Raw genomic sequence first — 24985 nt, 5'->3', positions numbered from 1 at the left:
ACCACCAGGGTTTCCAAAGGGACCCATTTTAAATGGTTGCCCCATGGCTGGCTGGAGCTGGCATTGCTGATGATGTTTCACGTGAAGTTTTGGCAAATATAGGAATCTAAAACGATGTTAAATGGATAGCTTGAACAACAAGCATCTAAATCAGTGTTTGCTTAATGCAAAAGAAACCAAGCCCAAAGGGAAAGAAAGGAAACATGGATCGTGTAACTCTTCAACTCATACTCTAAAAGCCAACCCCGAAGAATAATCTTTGACTTTTAACATTCTAGGTCCTTGTAAATACAGTGCTTGAATTTTAGTTGTTTTGTTGCTTTAGAAGAGGTTGTTATTATTAATATTATTATTATAGGGACATTGGTGGCTCAGCAGTAGAATACTCCCCATCCATGTGGGAGACACAGGTTCAATTCCCGAATAATACACCTCATGGGCACCCACCACCTGTCTGTCAGTGGAGGATTGTGTGTTGCTATGATGCTGAGCAGGTTTCAGTGGAGCTTCCAGACTAAGACAGACTAGGAGGAAAGGCCTGGTGATCTACTTGCAAAAATCAGCTAGTGAGAACCATATGGAACACAATGGCTCCATCCACAACTGATTGTGGGGATGGGACAGGATCGGGCAATTTCCTTTCGTTATGGATGGGGTCACCATGAGTTGGAGGTCAGCAGGGTGGCAGGTAACAACAACAAAGCACTATTATTATTATTAATAGCAAAAGCGCCTAAGGAGAGAAAAAAGCAGGGATTCCTTTAATTGTTCTTTTTTTTTCTTTAAATTTCGCAAGGAGACAAAGAGGAATAAAAGTGTTTGGTTTTCTGTGTTATTGCTGTTTTGTAGATGACCGTTCAACAGTCCTGCTGACCGATGCTGACTTTGGAGAGGCAGCTAAACAGAAGTCACTGACGGTGACCCACACGGTCCACTACCAGTCTGTGTCCCAGGCCACGGGGCCACTGGTGGATGTTTCAGATGCTCGCCCAGGAACAAGTAAGTGGCCAGCAACACTTAGAGCCATGTGGACGCTATCAGTGCTGAAAACATGGTGGCCCTCTTTCCCTAGCAGAGAAACGTTGGGCCTTCTCAGCCCTATGCCTAAGAAACAGTTAGGTATGATAACATCTTTGGTTGGGTTCTCCAGTTCAGTCTCAGCTATTATCAAAAGTGTGTCCATTGAAGCCAACAACTCTTGGTATTGGTTTACTGCAGAAAGTACTAGAAATTTCAGCTCAAGTTAATTTTTTTTTTTTAATGTAGACAACTCACAAAGAGGGGAAGGCAATTAACATTAGTTGTATGTCTACTGTATACCAGTGTCATGTTCGAAAGGTGCTGTCGCATATGTTATCTTTGCAACCAGCGTATCAGCTACATACTCGTAAAGCGGATGTTATAGCCACTGTTTTACACACTGGAAAACTGAGCCTTAGCAGGGTCAGGTAAACAGCCCAAAGCTGTACACATAATAAGCTGTGAAACCAAGATTCGGCTCTAAATCTGTCTGCCCTCCAACTTTCTGCTTTTCTCCTGAACAAACTATTTGAGAAACATTATAGCCCTGGTTAATCGGGGTATTATGTTGGGCTTAATTATTAATATTTGCATCCATAATATATGGAAATTAATTACTTCTGTGAAATTAAATTCCATAATATGTATCTAGAACTTATTAATTAGATATTCTTATTTCTTCATAATTGAAATCGTTCCTAAATCTCTTTAAAGCCTGGGAAATTGATGTCCCGATTATCATTTTGAAAGCTTTGATGTCTGTCTTTTAAGTCTCTAATCACTCTTTGCCAAAATGTACATTCTTAGAGTAGTTTGTTATAATTAGTAAAATAAATATTATACCACTGAAAGCTATTCTTCATAAATTCCCCCCAGCGGGTGAAGCGTTTGTGAAATGCTCTGAGCTTTGTTCAGCAGCACAGGTTGGTTACTTGAATAGCATTGTAACATACAAGAAAACAGTTTATTATTGAAATTCATCTGAAAAAATTGTTCTTAAGAATATTCTAAAGGAGTCTTTCATTTCTGGATTTTTTTTCTACACCCACCCCCACTTTCCTTTTTTGATGACATTAGCACATTCTGAAGACAGGAATGGGACGTGAGTGACAATTCGATTTGCAAAGGGATATAAATGCAAGCCTTGACTCTTAAAATCTCCGAGGTCCTTAACACTCTCTCCAGCAATTGGCATTTCCATTGTGATCTGCCTGGCACGACTTCTAGCTGCTTGATACTCTGCTCTGATGGGTCTCTGAACTGAAATAGCTCTTGCACCAGGGGAAGCTTTTAGAGCCTGAAGGGACTGGACATTTAGATGGATGGATCCTTGGCTTGAGCGTTCCTCTGGCCCAGTCAGCATGGGGGTTGTTGGGACAGGGACAGAGAGGGGAGTAGAGGCAGAGAACACAGGACAGATGCCCCCAGCAGTGGTCCCCAACCATGTGTGTGCATCAGAATCACCTAGGGTGGCTGTTTAAGATACAGATTCTAGAGCTCCATCTCTGGACTTTCTGATACACTTGGTTCAGGGTAGGCAGGAATCTGCATTGTAACAAACATCCTAGATGATTCTGTTGCTGGTGTCTCTGCACCCCTCACTGAGAAATGCCTCCTGAAATGGTTCAACTTCAGAAAAACGCAGGAGAAAGTGTTCGTCGTCACCCCTGCCCCTGGAGCATGGTGGTACGTTACCCTTCATACTTGTCATATCCACAGCTCAATGTTGGTTCTTTTTCCCAGATGGAGAAAGCAACATGCATTTACACTTCCCTTGCAATGTTCAATTAGCAGAGAGATGGACCAAGGCTAGTGGTAAATAGTTAAGATGGGAGAGGAGGCCAGGAAACTGAAGTACAGAGAACCTCCCAACTGTGCGATCAGCCTCAGAACAAGGAGGGCGTGGATTTGATGGCGTTTAAAATCTCAACAGAGACGTGAATCTGAATCAAAAACAGAAATGTAGACCAGGGAAAGGGGCATGGCAGGCAGGACACAGATGGGAGGGACATAGATCCCATGGCTGTAACATTGCAAGCATGCTTGGGGGACTTTGAGAATCCGAACATTCAACATTCAACAATATTCATTTAGGATTTACTTCATCTACAGCCAGTACTCAGCAATGGGGTGCATTGTGAGTAAGATAGCAAAAAGACATTCATTTCATCCTAGTGGGGGAGTCAGTGTGGCAATAGACAAAGACCACCCAAATGAGAACAAATACAGGCTACTTATTCAGAGCTTGCTGTAACAAGGGAGTCAGTCACCATCACATGTGTTTGGCAGAGATTCAAAGGCAGGCAGGCAGGCGAGGGGGAAGGCTTCATAGTGGAAAATCAGGAAGGCTTCAGGTGTGCCTGGACGGGGGCTGCTGGTACGGGAAAGCAGGAGGTGGGCTAACTAGAAGCAAGGCATGCTATGTGATTGGTTAAGGGAACATATTTGGCTTTTTCTGGTTCATCCTAAATTGGAAGCAGGGACAAAAATTAAGGAAACTGTCAGTGATTAATCAAGGCCATGGATATTTGGGTTCCATTGTTATGGGTATTGTCATTTGACTTCCTGAACTGACAGCTGCAGACTGTGGTTTGACTTCCTGGCTGGCTGGTTGCTGTAGGTTGCGGGTCAGAGCTCTATTTTTATATATGGTCTGGCCACTGCCCACTTGTATATTCACCCTCTCATCAGGAAATAAACAAGTAAATAAATCATTTTCCATTGCTCAATAAGTACTAAGAAAAAAATAAAACAGAAAGATGTGATGGAGAGTCACTGGGGGAGTGGAGGCAGTGGGAAGCAAGGGGCTCCCTTACATCTAGGTCGTTGGGAAGACCTCCATTGAGGGTAAGGCATGAACCAAGATCAAATGACAGCAAAGAACTGCCCGCCGGGCAGAGGGAGCAGCAAAGGTCAAGCTCCCAAGACTTCCTGGCATGCTGGGGGACAGGAGTGGCCCTGGAATACAGTGAGCAGCAGGGAAATGGTAAGATATGAGCCAGGAAGAATAGCCTGACCTTGTAGGGCCTTGTAGACCAAGGTCACGTGTGTGCGCTCCATTCTGGGAGCACCGGGATGCTATCCCAAGGGCTTAGCATTATGATCATACCACAATGAAGCAATGGCAGCTTACAGAACAATGTTTCTCTCGTTTGTGATGAACTTCATTCACTAATGTTTATCCACGTTAGGCAAATCTACTCTAATGTATGCATCAGTCTCTGTTCAAAAAAAAAATTAGAGTATTCATTTAGCATCTGCAGAACACCTTGTATTAATTAGAGATCTTTGGGTAGTTTTTGTCATTAAATATTCCCCAAGATCACAGTCTGAGAGACTGAGCTCATTCCATTCTTGATACAGAATTGGAAATGTTCCACATGAGTGAGTCTGAAACCATGCACTTTCTCAAGCCCAGCTCCCTGCTTGCTTCTTCTACCTCAGGGCTGGTCGCCTCCGCCAGGTGCTATCCCTGTGTCAGCCCAATTCCGTGGGACGCTTTCTTCTCTTTTCTCACTACAGCTTGGCATATTTTCATAGATTCATTTATATCCTCGATTTCCTCACCTAAGAAAGATGTTATTCTAATTGTGTTAGGACCGTGTGCCATGAGAGAAATTCTTTATTGTGAGGACAGCATCTGAAATACGTTGTTGGCATGCTAGAATGACTGGAGTATAGAAGTTATGTTTCTAGGTATTGTATTAGTCCTCCCTAGAGCCGCAATAAATTCTTAGTATGAAGACAGGATAAAATGCGACAATATGCTATTTATTTCTTTCGACATGTGAAAACATCACTTGACTGTGTTTGCTACTCTGTTTACTTCTCTGTCTCTCCTTTGGGGTTCTGATACACTCTTAAGCTGGGACTCTGTTCATGTCCTTGTTCTCAGCACCAGCCACAGCCTGACACGCCATAGGCATTCAGTAAATCTACTTAAAATACTGATCGACTATCAAATTCCGAAGTCAGAATAATGGGGATGGAAAAGACAGTATGTTTAGTTGCTTAAACAGGGCTTGAGCGATCAGTTTAATTTTCTACTCTTTGTTCTACATCACCTCAGGCATCTAATCAGTTAGGTGTATGAGTGTCCTCACCTAGTTAGAAGAATCTGTCTTAATATGCACATTGTCTTGCCTCAACTCACTTTGCAGATATTTATCGAAGAGGTCATTCCCAATGAGAACTTAAATCAATCAACTTTTTTACTTTCAAAATGTGGAAAGATATGTGTGAAGTGAGAAGTATTAACCTTGACCTGTTATTTGTTGTTGTTATATTTACCTGGCAGTTATCCATTCATTCCTTCATTCATTCATGAAAAGAGCATTTGCCAAGCACTGGACTGGGAAATGAATAGGACACAGCTCCTGCCCATACTACCTCAAGTACTCAGCTTTTTTCTGCAGCACATGAGTTCTCCAGCATCTAGTTTTATGATTTTCCATGGGTATTTTTCTGTTAAATCCTCTAAATTGAGTGTCTAGCTTTCCAGATCCTTTCACCAAATCACCTGGCCTAGATCTTCCCAATAAACCCAGGCTGTGCTCCTTCCTTTGCAGAATGTGTATCACCCTCGAGCCGTGGGCAAGGTCCCATGGTTGAGCCCTCCCCATGTGCTCACATGCTCTAGCTCAAGAGTATCCCCTGAGCACCTAAATCTCACAAGAGCTCTGAAGGTGGGTAGTGATATCATCCCAGCCTCAGAGATGAGGAAAATGGGCCCATCAGCTTTGGTCACTTGGCCAGGGTTACCCAGCCAGTGAGTAGTGAAACTGGACTTCAATGCTGGCAGCCTTTCCAAAGCAGTGCTCTCAACCACTCCCTATTGCCTTTAAGTAGCAGCAATGCTACTTAAAGGGAAAGTAAAGACTACAGAATGGACTTTAAGTATTTATTAAATAAGGAAAGCTTACAACATGGATTCAATCTTTACTGTTGAGATTTTGGAAAAATACCCACTTAGTACTCAGAATGGGACTAGCAGTGTGTCTTAGTTACCTAGTGCTGCTATAACAGAAATACCACAAATGGATGGCTTTAACAAACAAATTTATTTTCTCACAGTTTAGGAGGCTAGAAGTCTGAATTTAGGTGCCAGCTCTAGGGGAAGGCTTTCTCTCTTTCTCTCTCTGTCAGCTCTGGAGGAAGGTCCTTGTCTCTTTGAGCTTCTGCTCCTGGGCAGTCTTCATGTGGCTTGGCATCTTTCTTCTCCCATCTCTGCTTCTTTTGTTTGCTTGTTTAATCTCTTTAATATGTCAGATGAGATTGACTTAAAACATACCCTACACTAATCCTGTATCATTAACATAACAAAGACAACCCATTCTCAAATGTAATTATAACCACAAGCATAGAGGTTAGGATATACAACACATATTTTGGGGAGACACAATTCATAACATTCCACCCTCTGGCCCTCCAAAATCCATCTGTGTGCCACATGCAAAACACATTCACCCCATCACATCATCCCAAAAGTCTTAAATCAACTCCCAGTCCAAAATCTCATCTTCTGAGTCACCTAAATTGAATATGGCTGAGACATTAGGCATATTCCATCCTGGGGCAAAATACCTCTTCATCTGAGAACCTGTGAAATCTAAAATACAGATTATCTGCTTCCAAAATACAGTAATAGAACAGGCATACATACTTAAAAACTTACAAATGGGAGAAATTGGGGGAAAGAAGGGATAATGGGCACCAAGCAAGTCCAAAACCCAGCAGAACAATTTACAGTAGCTCTCAAGACTTGAAGATAATCTTCAGTTCTCTGAGACCATCTAGGAAATGGCCCTGCCCCTCCAGACTCTGGGTGTTGGCTGTGCTCTCCAGATTCATGGAGGCCCCTCAACCCTGGGCTTCAGCCCTACCCTCCAGGCCCGCTGGGATGGCAACTCTGCTCCCTTGGCTTTGGGTGGCCCCAGTCTCCTAGTCCATCTGAGTGGTGACCCCACCCTTTTAACCCCGGCAGGCCCCATTCTTCTGCTCCTTGGGCATGACAGCCTAGCCTCCTCAGCTTTGGGCGGCAGCTCCATTCCCCTGGCACACCTTAACGGCAGTCCCACACTCCAAAACTGAGTTGGCAAAGATCAAACTCTGAAAGGATGCTATGGCCCCACCCTTTGAGATCCAGGAGACAGTGGCCACACCCTTTGAAACCTAGAAGGCCTTGCTTTCTGTGCTCCTTCCAATAGTTCTGCTGATCTCTCAGCTGCTCCGAGGATGGCTCTTTTTTTTTTGGAGGACAACAGATGTAGCTCCTTTGGCTTATTTCCTGCCTGTAGATTTCCAAGAGACAGCATTCTCTCCTTTCTTTCTTTCTCTGTCCCCTTCAGTCTAAGCTAATGGGTTTTCTGCTATGGTAGTTGGTTAGATTCATCAGTCACAGACTTAATATCCCTAACAAAAGATTCTGTAGCCATGTCCTTGGTGAACATTCTAGGACATATGTCCTTAGTTTGTACAACAGAATTTTCCAAATCTATAAGTTTTGTTTTCATTTTGCACAGTTAGGTTTTAAGTCCATCTCTTCCCTCTCACATTTTACTATAAGTAGCAAGTAGAAACCATGCAGCCCCTTTAAGATCTTGCTTAGAAATTTCATCAGCAAGATATCCAAGTTCATCACTTACAGTTCTACCTTCCATCAAACATTTAAACATAATTCAGACAAGTTCTTTGCCACTGCATAAAACACATCACCCTTCCTCCACTATCTAATCACATATTCATCATTTTCTTTTAAAACCTCACCAGAAGCACATTTAACATCCACATTTCCAGCAACATTCTGTTGCTGGCATCATATGTATTCTCTAAGGTGATAGAGACTTTATAGCTCTCCTCACTTCTTTCTGAGCCCTCATCAGAATTGCCTGCGACATCCATAATTCTACCAATAGTCTCTTCAGCACAATCTAGGCTTTTACTATTAGGCACCTTAACACTCTTCCAGCCTCTATCCATTTCCCAATTCCAAAACAGCTTCCACATTTTAGGTATCGGTTACAGCAGCACCCTACTCCCGGTACCAAATTCCATCTCAGTTGTCTAGTGCCGCTATAACAGAAATACCACAAATGGATGGCTTTAACAAACAGAAATTTATTTTCTCACAGTTTAGGAGGCTAGAAGTCTGAATTCAAGGTTCTGGCTCTAGGTGAAGGCTTTCTCTCTGGAGGAAGGTCCTTGTCTCTTTGAGCTTTTGTTTCTGAGTGATCTTCTTGTGGCTTGGCATTTCTCTTCCCTCATCTCTGCTTCCTTTGCTTGCTTGTTTAATCTCTTTTACACCTCAAAAGTGGTTGACTTAAAACACATCCTACACTAATCCTGTCTCATTAACATAACAAAGACAACCCATTCCCAAATGGGATTATAACCACAGGCATAAAGGTTAGGATTTACAACACATATTTTTGGGGAACACAATTCAATCCATAACAGGGTGGTACTGGGGGAAACAGCTGATGTGGTTGAAGAGTTCCCAGGGCATAATAAGCTGTGAATAAATATTTGTCAATGAAATGATAGGAATGTCCAGGTCTACCAGCTTCATCCTCTCTATGAGACAACTGGCCAATTCATCCCTGAAAGCTGAGACCTCAGCATCTACAAGATACAGAAACCGACGGCTGGGGGAAAAGGGCACATTAATACCATGATCACAGTACTAGTTCACATGACATATTTTAGAACCCTATTATCCACAAAATCCTCTCTTATCCCAAATTCAGAGTAATTAAAATAATTTGATTCCATGGGCAGAAGCTTAATTCAGGTTCAGTCCCACTGTTGAAAGACCAAGAGCTGTTTATATTACTTACCCTATAACTCATTGGCTGTTCAGCAGGCATGATGCCTCCTCACTAACTTTTATTTATATTACAATGTTGGGAAGTCAAACTAAATACTTTCCATGCTGGGGGCAGTAAATCCCAGCCTTTATCTGCTTAGTAGATTAGCTAGTAAATTATACAACAGAGGTTACTGAGTGGAATCAAAGTAAAAAATTTTATATTAGCTGCTATTTCAGGAGCTATTGTACTGAACAGTTTAGTTCAGGAACAAAACAAAGGCTCCAAAAGCCTGAATATTTAAAAAATGTACCAAGTGCCCCAGTATTTTACATATGGAGACAATCTCACCTCTAGGATGCTGGCTTAGAGCACAGCAGAACCGTGGGCTGTGGTTAAAGGAAACTAGTATCATGACCTATATTTTTAACATTATTAGGCCACTGGCAAAGCTGTCCTCATCTAGAAAACAGGGATAGTGAACAAAATTAACTTGAAGAGAGCTCTGGCTTTGAATAGCAGGTGACACATGCAGCTTTACCCTGCAGTTTTCCCAGTAGGATGATCTCAGTGAGAAGAAGGGCTGTTAGAGTGATGGTCTCTGCCTCCTCACACAGGTGAGGAACTTGGGGTTTTGAGGAAAGTATGTCTTTGAAGAGGAGCCCTGGTGGCGCAGTGGTTAAGAGCTACAGCTGCTAACCAAAAGGTCAGTAGTTGGAATCCACTAGCTACTCCTTGGAAACCCTATGGGCAGTTCTGCTTTGCTCTGTAGGGTCGCTATGAGTCGGAATCGACTAGACGGCACACAACAACTACATGTCCTTGAAGAAGCAGCCCTGGTGGCACAAGTGGTTAAGTGCTCAACTGCTAACCAAAAGGTTGGCGGTTTGAACCTACCAGTCACTCTGCAAGAGAAAGATGTGGCAGTCTGCTTCTGTTAATACTTACAGCCTTGGAAACCCTATGGGGCAGTTCTACTCTGTCCTATAGGGTCGCTATGAGTTAGAATCAACTTGATGGCAGTGGGTATTTTCGTTGAAGTGGGACTATGGAACAGGCCCCTCCTAGCATCTTTGGCAGGGGTAAACGAAGTCAGAATGACCCACAGCTGTAGCTGCTGTAACTTAAAGAAGAATAAAAATGTTGTTGTTACTTGCTGCCAGGTTGATGCTGACTCATGGCGACCGTGTGTGTGCAGAGTAGAACTGCTCCATAGGGTTTTCAAGGCTGTGACCTTTCAGAAGTAGATCACCAGGCCTTATTACTTTGGAGGAGTAAAAATGAGAACCGTCAAAACTTATGCAAGTGTCTGGGTAAATTTCTGGAAATCACCAGAAAATTACTATGAAACCAGCCCCTCCAAGCACTCTTATCAGGAGTAAGCCTGCTCAGAATGGTCCACAGCTGTAATTGCAAGAAACTTAGAGAAGAATAAAAATGAGAACCCTCAAAACTCATCCAAGGAGCTGGGTAATTTTCTGGAAAAGACTCATTAGCATTTAAATAACAAGCTTCACTTGTTTAAGCTCTACTTATCAAGTCGATAGTGCCTGCAAGACATTTAGCCTCCCACCCATGATAATGTCTGTCTCTTTGAGGACCTCTCTCCTAGCATTTCAGTCGAGAGACACAATTATCATTCACACCTTGTTGTCTAGAGAGCTTGGCACTCTAGCATAACTCATTTACATTATAATCAAGGGAAAAAAGAGGAAAAAACCTCCTGATAAAGTTCTTCTTTGGAATTTTGTAAGTAAGGGATGAAATCTGTCTTAAAATCAATGCCCTAGAGAATATGCACCAAGACTGAGTGTTGTGATAACCCAGGAAATCTTAAAATGTATTGATATGGCTGCCATGTTAAAGCTTGTCTCCAGCATCACGGAATGATGGATTGGGTTCAAAGTCCAATAACTGGAAACTTGAAAAGAGGAAAATCCTCCATTTAAAGGGAAAGTCATTTCACCACTTAACCAGTGTCAGCCTCTAATGCTCCAACATGGAATTGTAAACAAGTTAGTGTCATGTGGACACTGTACAGAAAACTCAGATGCCCAGGATGAGGACACAGATGGTCAAATAACAGGCAATCACTGAACTCAGTCAGGGGGTTCCATTGCGTTCCACTTTTATCACTTAATTGCTATGCCACTTCTCCTATCTGAGCTTCCATTGCCTCATCCATAAAGTGACCTTGGGCCATATGTATTCATTCCATGAGTTGTGTGTGCCAGAGATTGTAATAGGCTCAGTGGGTGGATCCAATATGAACACCCATGCCCTGCCCTGGAGACACTTCCAGGCTCCCGAGAGCACATAGATAAGTCAATACAACAGTGTTACAGGTTGGCCCCTGTCAGACTTGCTCTTTTGAAACTGCTTCATTCATGCTGAGCAGTTTCCTTGTGAGATTTTATTTTAACATAGGCAGAGAAATGCTCAGGTTTGTCAGCATAAACTCATGTAGTTTATTGCGAGGTGGTCACGGCACAGCACACAGCTAAGATCTCAAGACATTCACTTAAACCTGGAGAATCAGGGTGGTGTAAAGTAAGTCCAATAATTAAAGTCCAAATCTTCTAGCCTTTGGGAGTTTACTTTGTCACCCAAATAGGGTCTGTGCCCTGGAGCAGTCACACCAATGAAACGTACTCCAAGTCAGAAAGAGTGAGAAAGTTTTACTTTAGGAGGTGTCCACCACCGGGGATCCAACAGCAACGCAGGCTCTCTGTATGGAGTCCCAAAAGGCATTTTTACATTAGAGCTTATATATTATTTTTACAAAGGTGAGAAGTGTCATTATTCATTACAAGGTAATTGCAAGAGACTCTATCATACTAAAGAGTTACATGCCAGACATTTCCTTATCAGGCTAAAGATATACATATCAGATATCTGGTCTCTAATCTTCCCATAGGGGGCCATAAGCCACAGGTGGGTGGATAGAGCAAAACAAAGTCATTGGCAAAGGTATGCGGAAAGGAGAAGCCAAAGAAAAAAAAAAACTTATAGGTTCATCATGGCATTAGTTATGTCAAGCTCTCAGTCTCCCATTTTTAGCTGTCATTGGGAGAGCAAAACCACAGGGTTTTTTTGTGGTTCAGTCCTCTGGTCCTGATTGATAAGGGTCCTACTGGAGAGGCATCCAGCTCACATTGCATCGGGGTAACTCATGCCATAGGTTCATAATCAGGGGTGCACATTCAGGGTTCATTTTAACATAGATAAACTAAGGGCTATGTCACACCGTGTCACAACAAAGTTGGGGTCTACAACAGGGTAAACCCCATTGCCGTCAAGTTGATTCTGACTCATAGTGCAGGTAATGGCTGATAAGATTAGAAGTTGTTTATGTCAGAGAAGTTAATTTGTCAGTTCAATGTTCAAGTCACACATTAAATGTTTCACACATATGTGATGTGGGATGAATAAGATTCCTCTTAGAGAAGCAGAGAATTCAAAGATGGGAAAGGCCCATCTGAAGCCCCAGAAAAATCATTCCATAAAACTAAACCTCCCCTCTTTTCCACAAAATTCCAGAAAAGGCAATGTGGTGGCCTATCCCAGTGTCCAACATTCTTTGCCATCAGAACATTCTTTTTCTTAGCTCACTGAAGAGGTGAGCAAAGAACCCAGTCCACCCCATCCACTTACTGCCTTAGGTTCCAGACTCAGGGAAAACCTACCTGGCACCAGCCTATGTTTACATAAACCTTTATGTTTTTGAAGCTGGTAGACATGTGAAATCTGGATGCCCCTTCATCCTTTGTTCCCAGATTGAATATTCCAAGTCATCTTTGTCAAAGTTCAGAAAATTCCACTGAAGGGATATACTACCATATGTGAAGGGCTAAGGAAGTAATGGGACAAAAAGGTATGGTCCCTCTGCTCTCGGGGCTTGCAATTCAGCTAAAGCATAAAACTATCATACTTAAGACAATGTGAGTCCCTGAGTCACACATATGGTTAAGCGCTAAACTACTAACCAGAAGATTGAAGGCTCAAACCCACCCAGAGGCACTTCAGAAGACAGGGCTGGCAATCTGCTTCCAAAAGGTCACAGCCTTGAAAACCCTATGAAGCCTAGTTCTACCCTCCACGCATGGGGTCACCATGAGTCTGACTTGATGGCAACTGGTTTGTTTCTATGGTTTTGAGACAATGAGTACATGCAAGACAACAGTACAGGGAACATCTCAAGGTGGAAGAACTTCAGGATGGATGCAACCTTAGGGCATATTTGGCTGAGCTCCCTGATTTACAAAGATGGAGATGCTTAAGGAGTTTAAATAATGCACACTGGGTCATGAGATTATTAAGGGCCAAGAGCAAGGCTCAGACTTATAACTTCTTAGTCCAAATCTAATGTTTTTTAAATGTGTGAGAATCCGATCCAATTGCTACAAAAGGACACAAGGTTGATAAAGCAGAAGATCAGTGAAAATGAGGGAGATCCTCTATGAGATGTACTGACGCAATAGCTGCAACAGTGGGCTCAAACATACCAACAGTTTTGAGGATGGCGAAGGACAGGGCAGTGTCTCCTTCTGTTAAACTTAAGGTCACTGTCTTAGTTATCTAGTGTTGCTATAACAGAAATACCACAAAGGGATGGTTTTAACAGACAGAAATTCATTCTCTCATAGTTTTGGAGGCTAGAAGTCCAAATTCAGGGCACCAGCTCCAGGGGAAGGCTTTCTCTCTATCAGCTCTGAGGGAAGGTCCTTGCCATCAATCTTCCCCTGGTCTAGGAGCTTCTCAGCGCAGGGATCCTGAATTCACAGGCACGCTCTGCTCCTCACTCTTCTTCCTTAGTAGTAATGAGTTCCCTCTCCTCTCTGGTGGCTTCTTTCTTTCAGATCTCAAAAGAGATTGACTCAAGATACAACCTAATCCTGTAGATTGAGTCCTGCCTCGTTAATATAACTGCCTCTAATCCTGCCTCATTAACATCATAGGGGTTAATATTTACAACATATAGGATAATTACAGCAGATCACAAAATGGAGAACAACCACACAATACTGGGAATCATGGCCTAGCCAAGCTGACACACATTTTTAGAGGACACGATTTGATCTGTAACAGTCACAATGAGTCAGAGGCGACTCGACAACAACTAACAACAACAACTATCAGATGAATGTTTCAGACTATAAAAGAAAGGAAAAGAGGACTCTAGGCAGGGAGAATCAAGGAGGGCTTCCTGGAGGGCTGGGCCCTGGAGGGTGAATAGTGTGACTGGAAAGGAAATCTCCATTCACTGGTGTGCAGCTCACCGCAACACCTCAATCACAGCTGACCACACGTATCTAGAGATAAAGACAGACTTTAGACCTGACTCTTCACAGATCCAACCACCAGGAGGAATGCAAAGGCCGGACCGACAGCAAGAAACCGGTATGCCAGCCAGTGGACGCTCAACAGACCCCACCCCACCATTTCAGCACACACTCTCACCACAGACTGGAGGCTGCCGACACCCAGGGCTACGGGGTCAGTGGACAAGGAGAGTGACAGTTACAGCGTCAGCCCCTCCCAGGACACAGGTATGGCCCTGCAGTCCTTCTCCTTGGCCTACATGGCCCAAACCTTGCACTTGTCCACACCATGAACTCTGTGGGCTCTTTGGGGAGGAGAGAGGGGGCTTCTTTTTTTTACTTACTTTTTTAAGTGTTGAGGTTTCTGAGTCGTGTAAATGATTAAGTGCTTGGCTACTAACTGAAAGGTTAGTGGTTCAAGTCTACCCAGAGGTACCTCAGAAGAAAGGCCTGGTAATCTACTTCCAAAACATCAATCTACTCTGACCCACATGGGGTCGCCATGAGTTGGAATCGACTCGACAACAACCGATTTGGTTTTGGTTTTTTTAAAGGTTGTTTTCACATGATTCAGCCATTTATCTAAGAGTTACCAACACAACTGCATAGCCTTTACATCCAGAGCTGAATGAATTCTGCAAAATAGAGACAAAAGGTATCGATTTTGCAGGTGTCCTGAATGTCAGGTACATGCTGCTCTCTCCTTTTAGTTCCTTCTCCACTGGGTAAAAAAGAGAAATTTTAAGTTTTCACCCACACAGTTGCAATAATTCCCAGTTACCCTCAGAGGGAATGTAACCCACTGCCATCTCCAAGGTTAAGATACTGCAGTTGAAGTTATGTGACAAGGTCATAGCACCCTCTGTAGGGAACATAGGCTGATCCATTTGACAATTACACAGGGGTTGATTATAAGGTAAGTCATCTAGTCTAAGCCATCAGCCACCAACATTTCTCTTCTGAGAGAAGATAAGGCCTAAGAATAGCAATGGATTGCCCACCCCCCTGCATAAAATTTTGCAAAGACATTAGATCTGAACCTAATAGCTGTAGGAAATTTGAATACTCATTTTTCTTTTGTTCTTGATGATATACTTCAAAAATAGTGTTCCAAAGGTGGGACGTCACCGTGTACATTTATTTTTATGGTTGTTAATTCTTCTTAGAAGAGTCTCAGAGTTTCACCTAGGTGACTTCAGAACTTTTTTGTGGGCTTCAACTGCAGAGCTCCCCCTGACCAAAAAGACATTGTCCAGTTAAAAGGCATGTTTGCACCTATTACTCTCATGGCTATTTTCTAGTCTCCATAAAGGGTGGCATAGTGGTTAAGAGCTATACCTGCTAACCAACAGGTTGGCAGTTTGAATCTACCAGGTGCTGCTTGGAAACCTTATGGAGCAGCTCTACTCTGTCCTATAGGGTCGCTATGAGTCAGAAGTGACTCAATAGCAACGGGTTGTTTTGGTTTTATAAAGGGTGACAGATCTAGAAACACATGGGAGGAGTCCCAGGAAAGGGGACCATTATGCCTAGTGGGCAAGTTCCGTGCTAAGTCACGTCTTCATTTCTATCCATTGTCCGGGCTTTCTTCCCCTAGCCAGAGTCAAGAGGAGCTGAACCACAAAGTGCAAATTATTCATGGCAATTAAAGAGTCTCTCAGGTATTGATCAATCTGCACGTCAGAGCAGGGAGGGGGGACAGTGCAGTTCATTTACACCAAATTCCCAATTGTTTTAACAGAACTTTTTAAGGGGGATGCATTACCTATTTACGGAAATGTCTTAAGCTAGGGACATCCAACTGCAGTAATTCAGTTGAAACAAGGTTTCCCGGGCCAAAGTTGCAGTGGCTTCTAAAGCTGGCCTCATGAGTGGCAGAGACAGATTCCTCTGATCAAAGAGTTAAGACCCTTGGCCAATTATACAGTGATCTGAAAGAAATAGCCAGGAGCCAGAAAGAACAATCCAGTTGGTTCAGACTTCAGGGAACAAGGTCATCCATCTTGTGTTCTTTTTCTCATGGCATAGATAGAGCAAGAAGCAGCATGGTCTCCACAGAAAGTGCCTCCTCCACTTACGAGGAACTTGCCAGGGCCTACGAACACGCCAAGATGGAAGAACAGTTGAGGCACGCCAAGTTCACCATCACAGAGTGCTTCATATCGGACACATCATCTGAACAGTTGACGGCAGGGACTAATGAGTACACAGACAGTCTGACCTCCAGCACCCCTTCAGAATCGGGGATCTGCAGGTTCACTGCATCACCCCCCAAACCTCAGGATGGAGGAAGAGTGATGAACATGGCGGTTCCAAAGGCACATCGGCCAGGTGAGAAGAGGAATGGGTGGGCCATTGTTTAGGAACATTTTCTTCCTTAATTCCTGCTGGTCTTAGTGAAGCCCTTTCCAGTGTTCTGATTGGGTGTTCTGTTTATGGCTTGCTGCATGACAGAACACCCCAACGGTTATTGGTTTAACACAACGATGATCATTTATTTTGTTTGTGAATCTGAAACATGGTCAGGGCTTGGCCGGGACAGCTCGTTACTGCTCCACACAGTGTCACCTGAGGAGACTCCACTGGGCCTGGAGGATCCACTTCCAAAATGGTGTACTCACCTGACGACCTGATGCTGGCAGTCAGTCCTCTCTATGTAGGTCTCTCCACAGAGTGGCTTGGGCTTGCTTACATCATGGTGGCTGGGTTCTAAGAGTGAATGTCCCAAGGGAGGGAAAGTAGAAATCATCAAGCTTTTTTTTTCCTAAGGCTGAGCCTGGAAACTGACACAGCATCACTTCTGCCATATTCTGTTGTTCAAACAGTCACAGAGCCCCAGGGGCTCAGACTCAAGAGAATTCCACAGTTTGATGTGAGGAATGTCAAAAATTTGGGAGGTATGTTTTAAAACTGCCACACCAAGGGCTTTCAAAAGAATAGAGACTTTACCGGTAAACCAATGTTGGGGACTTTGTTTCACGGAGTTGTCCAAAGTGACAGTAACTGACTAATGGGTTGGTCAGTAGTTTGATCTTAGACTCAAGCGTATGTAAGTACTCTGGAGATATGATTGGGAGGTGCAGACTGTAAAGCCTGCAGGGCCTGGCAGATAATGTAAATGAGTGAAGAGGGGTGGGAGTAGGGTACAAGGGAAAGTGATGGGGACATGGGCATTTATAGAACTCATGGACTGTCTTAAGGTAAAAGACCCTAGTAAGCTCCTGCCAACTAATCCCAAGTGGAAATGGAGGTCTAGTATGGGCTAGTTCTTCAAGAGAAGCCAGAAATCTTAGTTTTATATGGAAACTCACAATTTTGAAGTGTTGGCCCAGATTTGCAAACCATTGTACAGAGCAAACAAAACACATCTTCAGACTGAATCCAACCCAAGGCAGCCAATTGTCATTATCATCTGAAGAAGAATCACTTATTCACCCAAAATAGCTGCCTCATGTTCTTGTTGAACCCAACTGGTTTGCCTGCTATCCATTTTCTGAACTGTTGTCCTGGTTCCATTTCAAAAATTGATTTTCACTTTAAAATTACTGCAATTCCCTTGGATTTTATGGCATAAGGCCCAGCTGAAATGAGCCCTATAAATGCATAAAAATATATAAGCATTGTCTATCCAGCCAGTAATCTTCCAAACCAACTCAAGATTCGCCAGGAAACAGTAAAGAATGATGGCTTCATTTATTTTCACTCTATCAACCCCCTCAAGGGAGAGGATGAGCTGTTATTTGTGAGTGTTTTCATTTCAAGTATTTTTTGTTGTGTGCGCTTATTTGCAAGGCAAATGCAGAAAAACATCAGATAAATGCCGTGGCTTTTTTTGTGGCTGTCCAGCCTGAGGGTAAGGAGGACAGGAAAGAGAAAACCTGCCTGTGGGCATGTTGTTTCACCTTGCTCAGCTTCAATTGCTGTATCTGTAAAATGGACATATTATTGGTATATATTTTTTTTAATTTTTCATTTTTTATTGTGCTTTAACTGAAAGTTTACAATTCAAGTCAGTCTCTCATACAAAAATTTATACGTACATTGTTATGTGACCCTTGTTGTTCTCCCTATACTGTGACAGCACACTCCTCCTTTCCCCCCCGGATTTCCCATGTCCATTCAACCAGCTCCTGACCCTCTCTGCCCTTTCATCTCGCCCCTGGACAGTAGCTGCCCACCTAGTCTCAAGTATCTACTTGAGCTAAGAAGCACACTCTTCACGAGTATCATTTTATGTGCCATAGTCCAGTTTAATCTTTGTCTGAAGAGTTGGCCCTGGGAATAGTTTTAGTTCTGGGCTAACAGAGAGTTTGAGGGCCACATCTTCTGGGGTCCCTCCAGTCTCAATCAAACCATTAAGTCTAGTCTTTTTACTAGAATTTAAGTTCTGCACCCTACTTTTCTCCTGCTCTGTCAGGGCCTCTGTTGTGTTCCCTGTCAGGGCAGTCTTTGGTGGTAGCCAGGCACCATCTAGTCCTTCTGGTCTCAGGCTGATGAAGTCTCTGGTTTATGTGGCCTTTATTGGTATATTATTGGTGTTTATCATGTGGGGAAGAGGCCTGATGACCCAGTGGTTAAGCACTTGGCTACTAACCAGAAGGTCAGTGGTTTGAACCCACCAGCTGCTCCTTGGGAGAAAGATGTGGCAGTCTGCTTCCGTAAAGATTACAGACTTGGAAACCTTATGGAGCAGTTCTGCTCTGTCTTATAGAGTTGCTATGAGTCAGAATGGACTCAACTGCAACGGATTTGGTTTTTGGTTGTTTTATCATGTGGGGTTTGTATAAGATGTATGTAGCATAATGCAGATAATGTGTTCAGCAATATTAGCTGCTATTTCTGTTGTTGTAGTGTTGACATTGGTATTAGAATCCCCACACTGACTTCAAGGCCATCTGCAGCTGTACTGCTGGCTTCTCTCTTCTTTCTTGTTTTCATTTCTTTTTCTTCAGTGGCCACTGAAATCCTGGAAAGCATCCTCATTACTTGTGTATCACCCAATTAAGTGCTTTATGCTTTCATCTAAGATACACCACCATAATTTCCCCTTTGCATCTAATTTATGATATAGCATGATCTTCTGGTTTAAATGGCTGTCCTTATTTGTGCTGGCCTTTAAATACAGACGTACCTCACTTTATTGCACTTTGCAGATATTGCATTTTTTACAAATTGAAGGTTTGTGGCAACTCTGCGTCAAGCAAGTCTATCGGCACTATTTTTCCAGCAGTATGTGTTCACTTCGTCTCTGTGTTACATTTTGGTAATTCTCACAATATTTCAAACTTTTTCATTATTATTATATCTGTTATGGTGATCTGTGATCAGTAATCCTTGATAATTACAATTGTAATTGGTTTGGGGTGCCACGAACCACACCCATATAAGAAGGCGAACTTAATCGATAAATGTTGTAGGCGTTCACCAACCGGCCGTTACCTGTCTCTTTCCCTCTCCTTGGGCTCCCCTATTCCCTGAGACATGACAGTATTAAAATTAGGCCATTTAATAACCCTACAATGGCCTCTAAGTGTTCAAGTGAAAGGAAGAGTCTCACATCTCTCGCTTTAAATCAAAAGCTAGAAATGATTAAGCTTAGCGAGGAAGACATGTTGAAAGTCAAGATATGCTGAAAGCTAGGCCTCTTGCACCAAACAGTTAGCCAAGTTATGAATGCAAAAGAAAAGCTCTTCAAGGAGATTAAAAGTGCTACTCCAGAGAACACACGAATGATAAGAAAGTTAAACAGCCTTATTGCTGATATAGAGAAAGTTTTAGTGGCCGGGATAGAAGATCAAACAAGTCACAACATTCCCTTAAGTCAAAGCCTAATCCAGAGCAAGCTCTGACCTTCTTCAATTTTATGAAGGCCGAGAGAGGTGAGGAAGCTGCAGAAGAAAAGGTTGAAGCTAGCAGAGGTTGGTTCATGAGATTTAAGGAAAGAAGCTATTTCCATAACATAAAAGTGCAAGGTGAAGCGGCAAAATCAGCAAGTACTGATAAAGAATTTGCAGCAAATTATCCAGAAAATCTAGCTAAGATAATTGATGAAGGTGGCTACGCTAAACAACAGATTTTCACTGTAGATGAAACAGCCTTATATTTGAAGAAGATGCCATCTAGGACTTTCATAGGTAGACAGAAGTCAATGCCTGGCTTCAAAGCTTCAATGGATAAGCTGACTCTCTTGTTAGGGGCTGAAGCAGCTGCTGACTTTTAGTTGAAGCCAATGCTCATTTACCATTCCAAAAATCCTAGGGCCCTTAAGAATTATGCTAAATCTACTTCGCCTGTGCCCTACAAATGGAACAACAAAGCCTGGATGATAGCACATCTGTTTACAACATGGTTTACTGAATATTTTAGCCCACTGTTGAGACCTACTAGTGAGAAAAAAAGGTTCCTTTCAAAATATTACTTACTGCTCATTGACAATTCACCTGCTCACCCAATAGCTCTGATGGAGATGTGCAAGGAGATTAATGTTGTCTTCATGCCTGCTAACATAGCATCCATTCTGCAGCCCATGGATTAAGGAATAATTTCGAATTTCAAGTCTTATTATTTAAGCAATACATTTCATAAGGCTATAGCAGCCATAGATAGTGATTCCTCTGATGGATCTGGACAAAGTAAATTGAAAACCTTCTGGAAAGGATTCACCATTCTAGATGCCATTAAGAACATTGGTGATTCATAGGAGGAGGTCAAAATATCAACATTAACAGGAGTTTAGAGGAAGTTGATTCCAGCCCTCATGAATGACTTTGAGGGGTTCAAGACTTCAGTGGAAGAAGTAACTGCAGATGTGGTGGAAATAGCAAGAGAACTAGAGTTAGAAGTAGAGCCTGAAGATGTGACAGAATTGCATCAATTTTGTGATAAAACTTTAATGGATGAGGAGTTGCTTCTTATGGATGAGCAAAGAAAGTTGTTTCTTGAGGTGGAATCTACTCCTGGTGAAGATGCTGTCAATATTGTTGAAATGACAACAAAGGATTTAGAATATTACATAGGCTTAGTTGATAAAGCAGCTGCAAGATTTGAGAGGATTGATTCCAATTTTGAAAGAAGTTCTACTGTGGGTAAAATGCTATCAAACAGTATCACATGCTATAGAGGAATCTTTTGTGAAAGGAAGAGTCAACTGATGCTACAAACTTCACTGTTGTCTTATTTTAAGAAACTGGTGCAGTCACCCCAGCCTTCAGCAACCACCACCCTAATTAGTCAGCAGCCATCAACATCGAGACAAGACCCTCCACCAGCAAAAACATTATGACTTGCTAAGGGCTTAGATGATGGATAGCCTTTTTTTAGCAATAAAGTGTTTTTTAATTAAGCTATGTACATTTTTTTAGACGTAATGCTATTGTACACTTAATAGACTACAGTATATTGTAAACATAACTTTCATAGGCACTGGGAAACCAAAAAATTCACATGACTTGCTTTATTGCAGTGGTCTGGAACCAAAACTGCAATGTCTCTGATGTATGCCTATAATTCAAGGTTTAAAATTTCATTTTTGATGACGTGTTTTTAATATTCTTATGTTAATATTAAAAAAAAAGTTTTAACTTTATTCATGACGTTGTTCTGAATCACAGCAATTGAAAGATCACAACTAAGTTCCTATAGTCTCAGTATAGTGTTGAGAGTAAAATTATTTTGTAACTTGAGGATATGAATACTTTTTAAAAAAATCAAGGAGAGTTCTGATGTCTGCAAGCTTTGTTTTGTCTTCCCGAGATGGCTGTATTATTATTGAACATTTGATATGCTTCACAAAAACATTTCACCCTTCTAGAAGCCTTCCTGCTGCTCCTTTACATTACAACTAAATTCAATGTTTGGTACAAGGTACCAAGTTGCAATTTATCATTCAGTGCCTACAGGCTGTGTCAAAATTAGCAGCAACTTGAGTTGTGCTTTATAACCAAATTCTTCACCCATGTTTCCTCTTGGTTCTAGATGATATCACTCAGTTCCTCTTTCTATTTGGTGTTCATAGTCTTCCAAATCTCTGGATATCTTTGTCCCCACTGTGAGTTCTTTTTTTTTTTTTTAAATAATCCTTTTTTTTCCCCCTTACCCTTTTCTTTTGACTGTCTGTAGTAGCAATCATTACAACCCCAGACTTTTAAACTCTCTGTAGATGACGATCAAGTTTAATGGACTTAGTTGCTTCATATTTCTTTCTGTGTCTACCTGAGTTTTGGGCAGACACATAGTGTTCAAGAAACATTTTCAAATGAATTCATGGTATTGAATATATACACCTAGCACTATTTCTGGAACATAGTGTGTGCTTCATAAATATTCTTGAATGAATGACTATATCATGGTTGTGACAATGATGAAACTGGTCAATTTGTTAACGTATTACAATTAGTAGAAATTACTGATGAAATATAAGAGGAAATTTAAGTCAACTCCATCTTCCAGGCTACCTTTATACATAGTGATTTATTCTCTGTTTTTGTCCTTAACAAATCAGAAGGAGCTCCCTTCCCCAGATAAGGGGGAACTCCCAATGCAATATGGATGACTCATAAGCATTGAGACAGGCTTCAAGAATCTAGCATTAGACTTCTAATAACACCTGAATTTTGAATTTGATGCATTTTTAGAATTGAGACATTTTAAACAAAATGCCAATCGTGTAATTTTTTTTTTTTCCAATGAGAGACGGCTACTTTGATCTTTAAAAACAAAACAAACAAAAACACCCGCTATTCCTCTGAGAAATAGCTGGAAACTTTAACAGCCTTTTTCCTCTTGGTCAAGGTGGTTTCTAGTATTCAGAGTGCCGTACTGAGTTGTGGTTTCGCGTAGCATTTGGAGCCAGCTTCTAACATTCTTGGATTACTGCTGCTTCTTTATTTATGATGTATCCTATGCAATCAAGGGGTGTCATTGCATGAAGCTACTTACATCAACTTAAAGCTTCAAATATGCAACCTAATACAGCCTGGCTGGGTAGGAGCAGAGAAAGTGGGAGTCTCTTCACATCTCTGAACTGATGCTCTTGGGGGCCCAGGCTTGAATAAATGCATGTCATACCCTCCAGTAATGAGCACTTTAGAGGATTTCCAGCTGGAAATGGCCACTGCCTGGCACCAACTTGTTGATGTTTTGAATCACCAGAGCTATATGAAGCAGCAGAGTACCTGGGTGGTACAAATGGTTAACACGCTTGGCTGCTAACCTAAAGAAAAAGGTTTGAGTCCACCCAGAGGCACCAGAAAACTCTATGGGGCACAGTTTAACTCTGACACACATGGGGTCTCCATGAGCCAGAACCAACTCAACAGCAATTGGTTGTTTTGTTTTTCTATATGAAGCAGTTATTGGATTTAAATTTTAGGATCTGGGCATCCCATACATCCACTCTCTCTTGAGTGCGCCGTGATTAACCAAGAGGTGGAAGTGAGAGGGGGCACCTGTGGCACGCGGAAATGGCCAGTGCCCTTACCTGAGACAAGCCCGCTTCAGCTCAGGTGGACACTTGTCATGGTTTGAATTATGTCCCCCAAAAAATGTGTATATCAATTTGGCTAGGCCATGATTCCTGGTGCTGTGTGATTTTCCTGTATGTTGTAAACCTGCCTCTATGATGTTACTGAGGGAGGATGGGTGGCAGTTGTGTTAGTAAGGCAGGACCTGATCTACAAGACTGGATTGTGTCCTGAGGCAATCTCTGGAGTTATAGAAGACAGAAGTGAGCAGTGAGACGGGGACCTCATACCATCAAGAAAGCAATGCCGGGAACAGAACGCGCCCTTTGGACCGGGGTCCCTGTGCCAAGAAGCTCCTAGTCTGGCGGAACACTGATGAGAAGGCCGAGAGAGAGAAAGCCTTCCCCTGGAGCTGACACCCTGAATTTGGACTTTTAGCCTACTTTACTGTAAGGAAATAAATTTCTCTTTGTTAAAGCCATCCACTTGTGGTATTTCTGTTGTAGCAGCACTAGATGACTAAGACAACACTGCTCTGGCTAAGGCCGGCCTTGTTGTCCTCACTTGTCATTTCAATCATGCTCTTTTCCCTCTCAGAGTCTACATGGCTGCATGTTGGCTCTTGAGTCAAAATTAGACTCCAGAAGTCTTCACTGCCAGATATCCTTCCCCCTATCTCGTTCTTATCCGCATCTCCCTTGCCGTCTGAGGACTGGAGCTCTCTGCTCCAGCAGGTAACTGGCTCAGAGACTCTTGCTCCCATCTCCCAAAATCCAAGGCTTCGCGCTTTATTCCTCCCAACCAGTTATGTCTCTGTCCTTCCCTTTTAGGAGTCCCTGGGTGGCACAAAGGATTAAACACTCAGCTGCTAATCGAAAAGTTGGTTGTTCCAGTTCACTCAGAGACACCTCGCAAGAAAGGCCTAGCAGCCTACTTCCGAGATATCAGCCTTCGAAAACTCTAGGAACCGCACTTCTACTCTAACACGCACGGGATCGCCATGAGTTGGAGTTGACTCGATGGTGACCGGCTCGCCTTCCCTTTTTCCCTTGGGCTCAGCTAGCAGGGCCCCGTGCTGCAGGTGTTGCCTCCTCCTCCTTTCTGCACATCACTGAAATGCAGTTCTGAAATGCCATTAACGTTATTCCGGCAGCAATGGAAAGGGTCTCCTTTGAAGTGCAAGTATCTTTGTTTTCCACAAGCACACACACACATACATGTTCGTACACATACATGTGCTAGCACACATATACACACTGACACATATGCACACAGGCACACACGCTTGCACACATACACATGCTAGCACACATACACATGCACACATGCTCGCACACATACACACATGCATATACATGCTTGCACACATACACATGCT

At 42.5% G+C, this 24985-nt stretch overlaps 1 protein-coding gene across 1 annotated transcript in view; it reads left to right on the top strand.

Annotated features, from left to right (window-relative positions):
- DSCAM (DS cell adhesion molecule) overlaps positions 1 to 24985 on the top strand; it is a 987413-nt gene that overhangs the window by 950011 nt on the left and 12417 nt on the right. The window contains exons 29-31 of the mRNA XM_012558972.1: positions 850 to 999; positions 14177 to 14374; positions 16175 to 16477. Of these exons, the coding sequence (XP_012414426.1) occupies positions 850 to 999; positions 14177 to 14374; positions 16175 to 16477 (651 nt within the window). The remainder of the gene's footprint in view (positions 1 to 849; positions 1000 to 14176; positions 14375 to 16174; positions 16478 to 24985) is intronic.

Source organism: Trichechus manatus, unplaced genomic scaffold (genome assembly GCF_000243295.1).
Source record: "Trichechus manatus latirostris isolate Lorelei unplaced genomic scaffold, TriManLat1.0 scaffold00202, whole genome shotgun sequence".
NCBI classification, from domain to species: domain Eukaryota; kingdom Metazoa; phylum Chordata; class Mammalia; order Sirenia; family Trichechidae; genus Trichechus; species Trichechus manatus.
The sequence above is the reverse complement of the archived record's forward strand: the minus strand, read 5'-3'. Positions and strand labels throughout refer to the sequence as shown.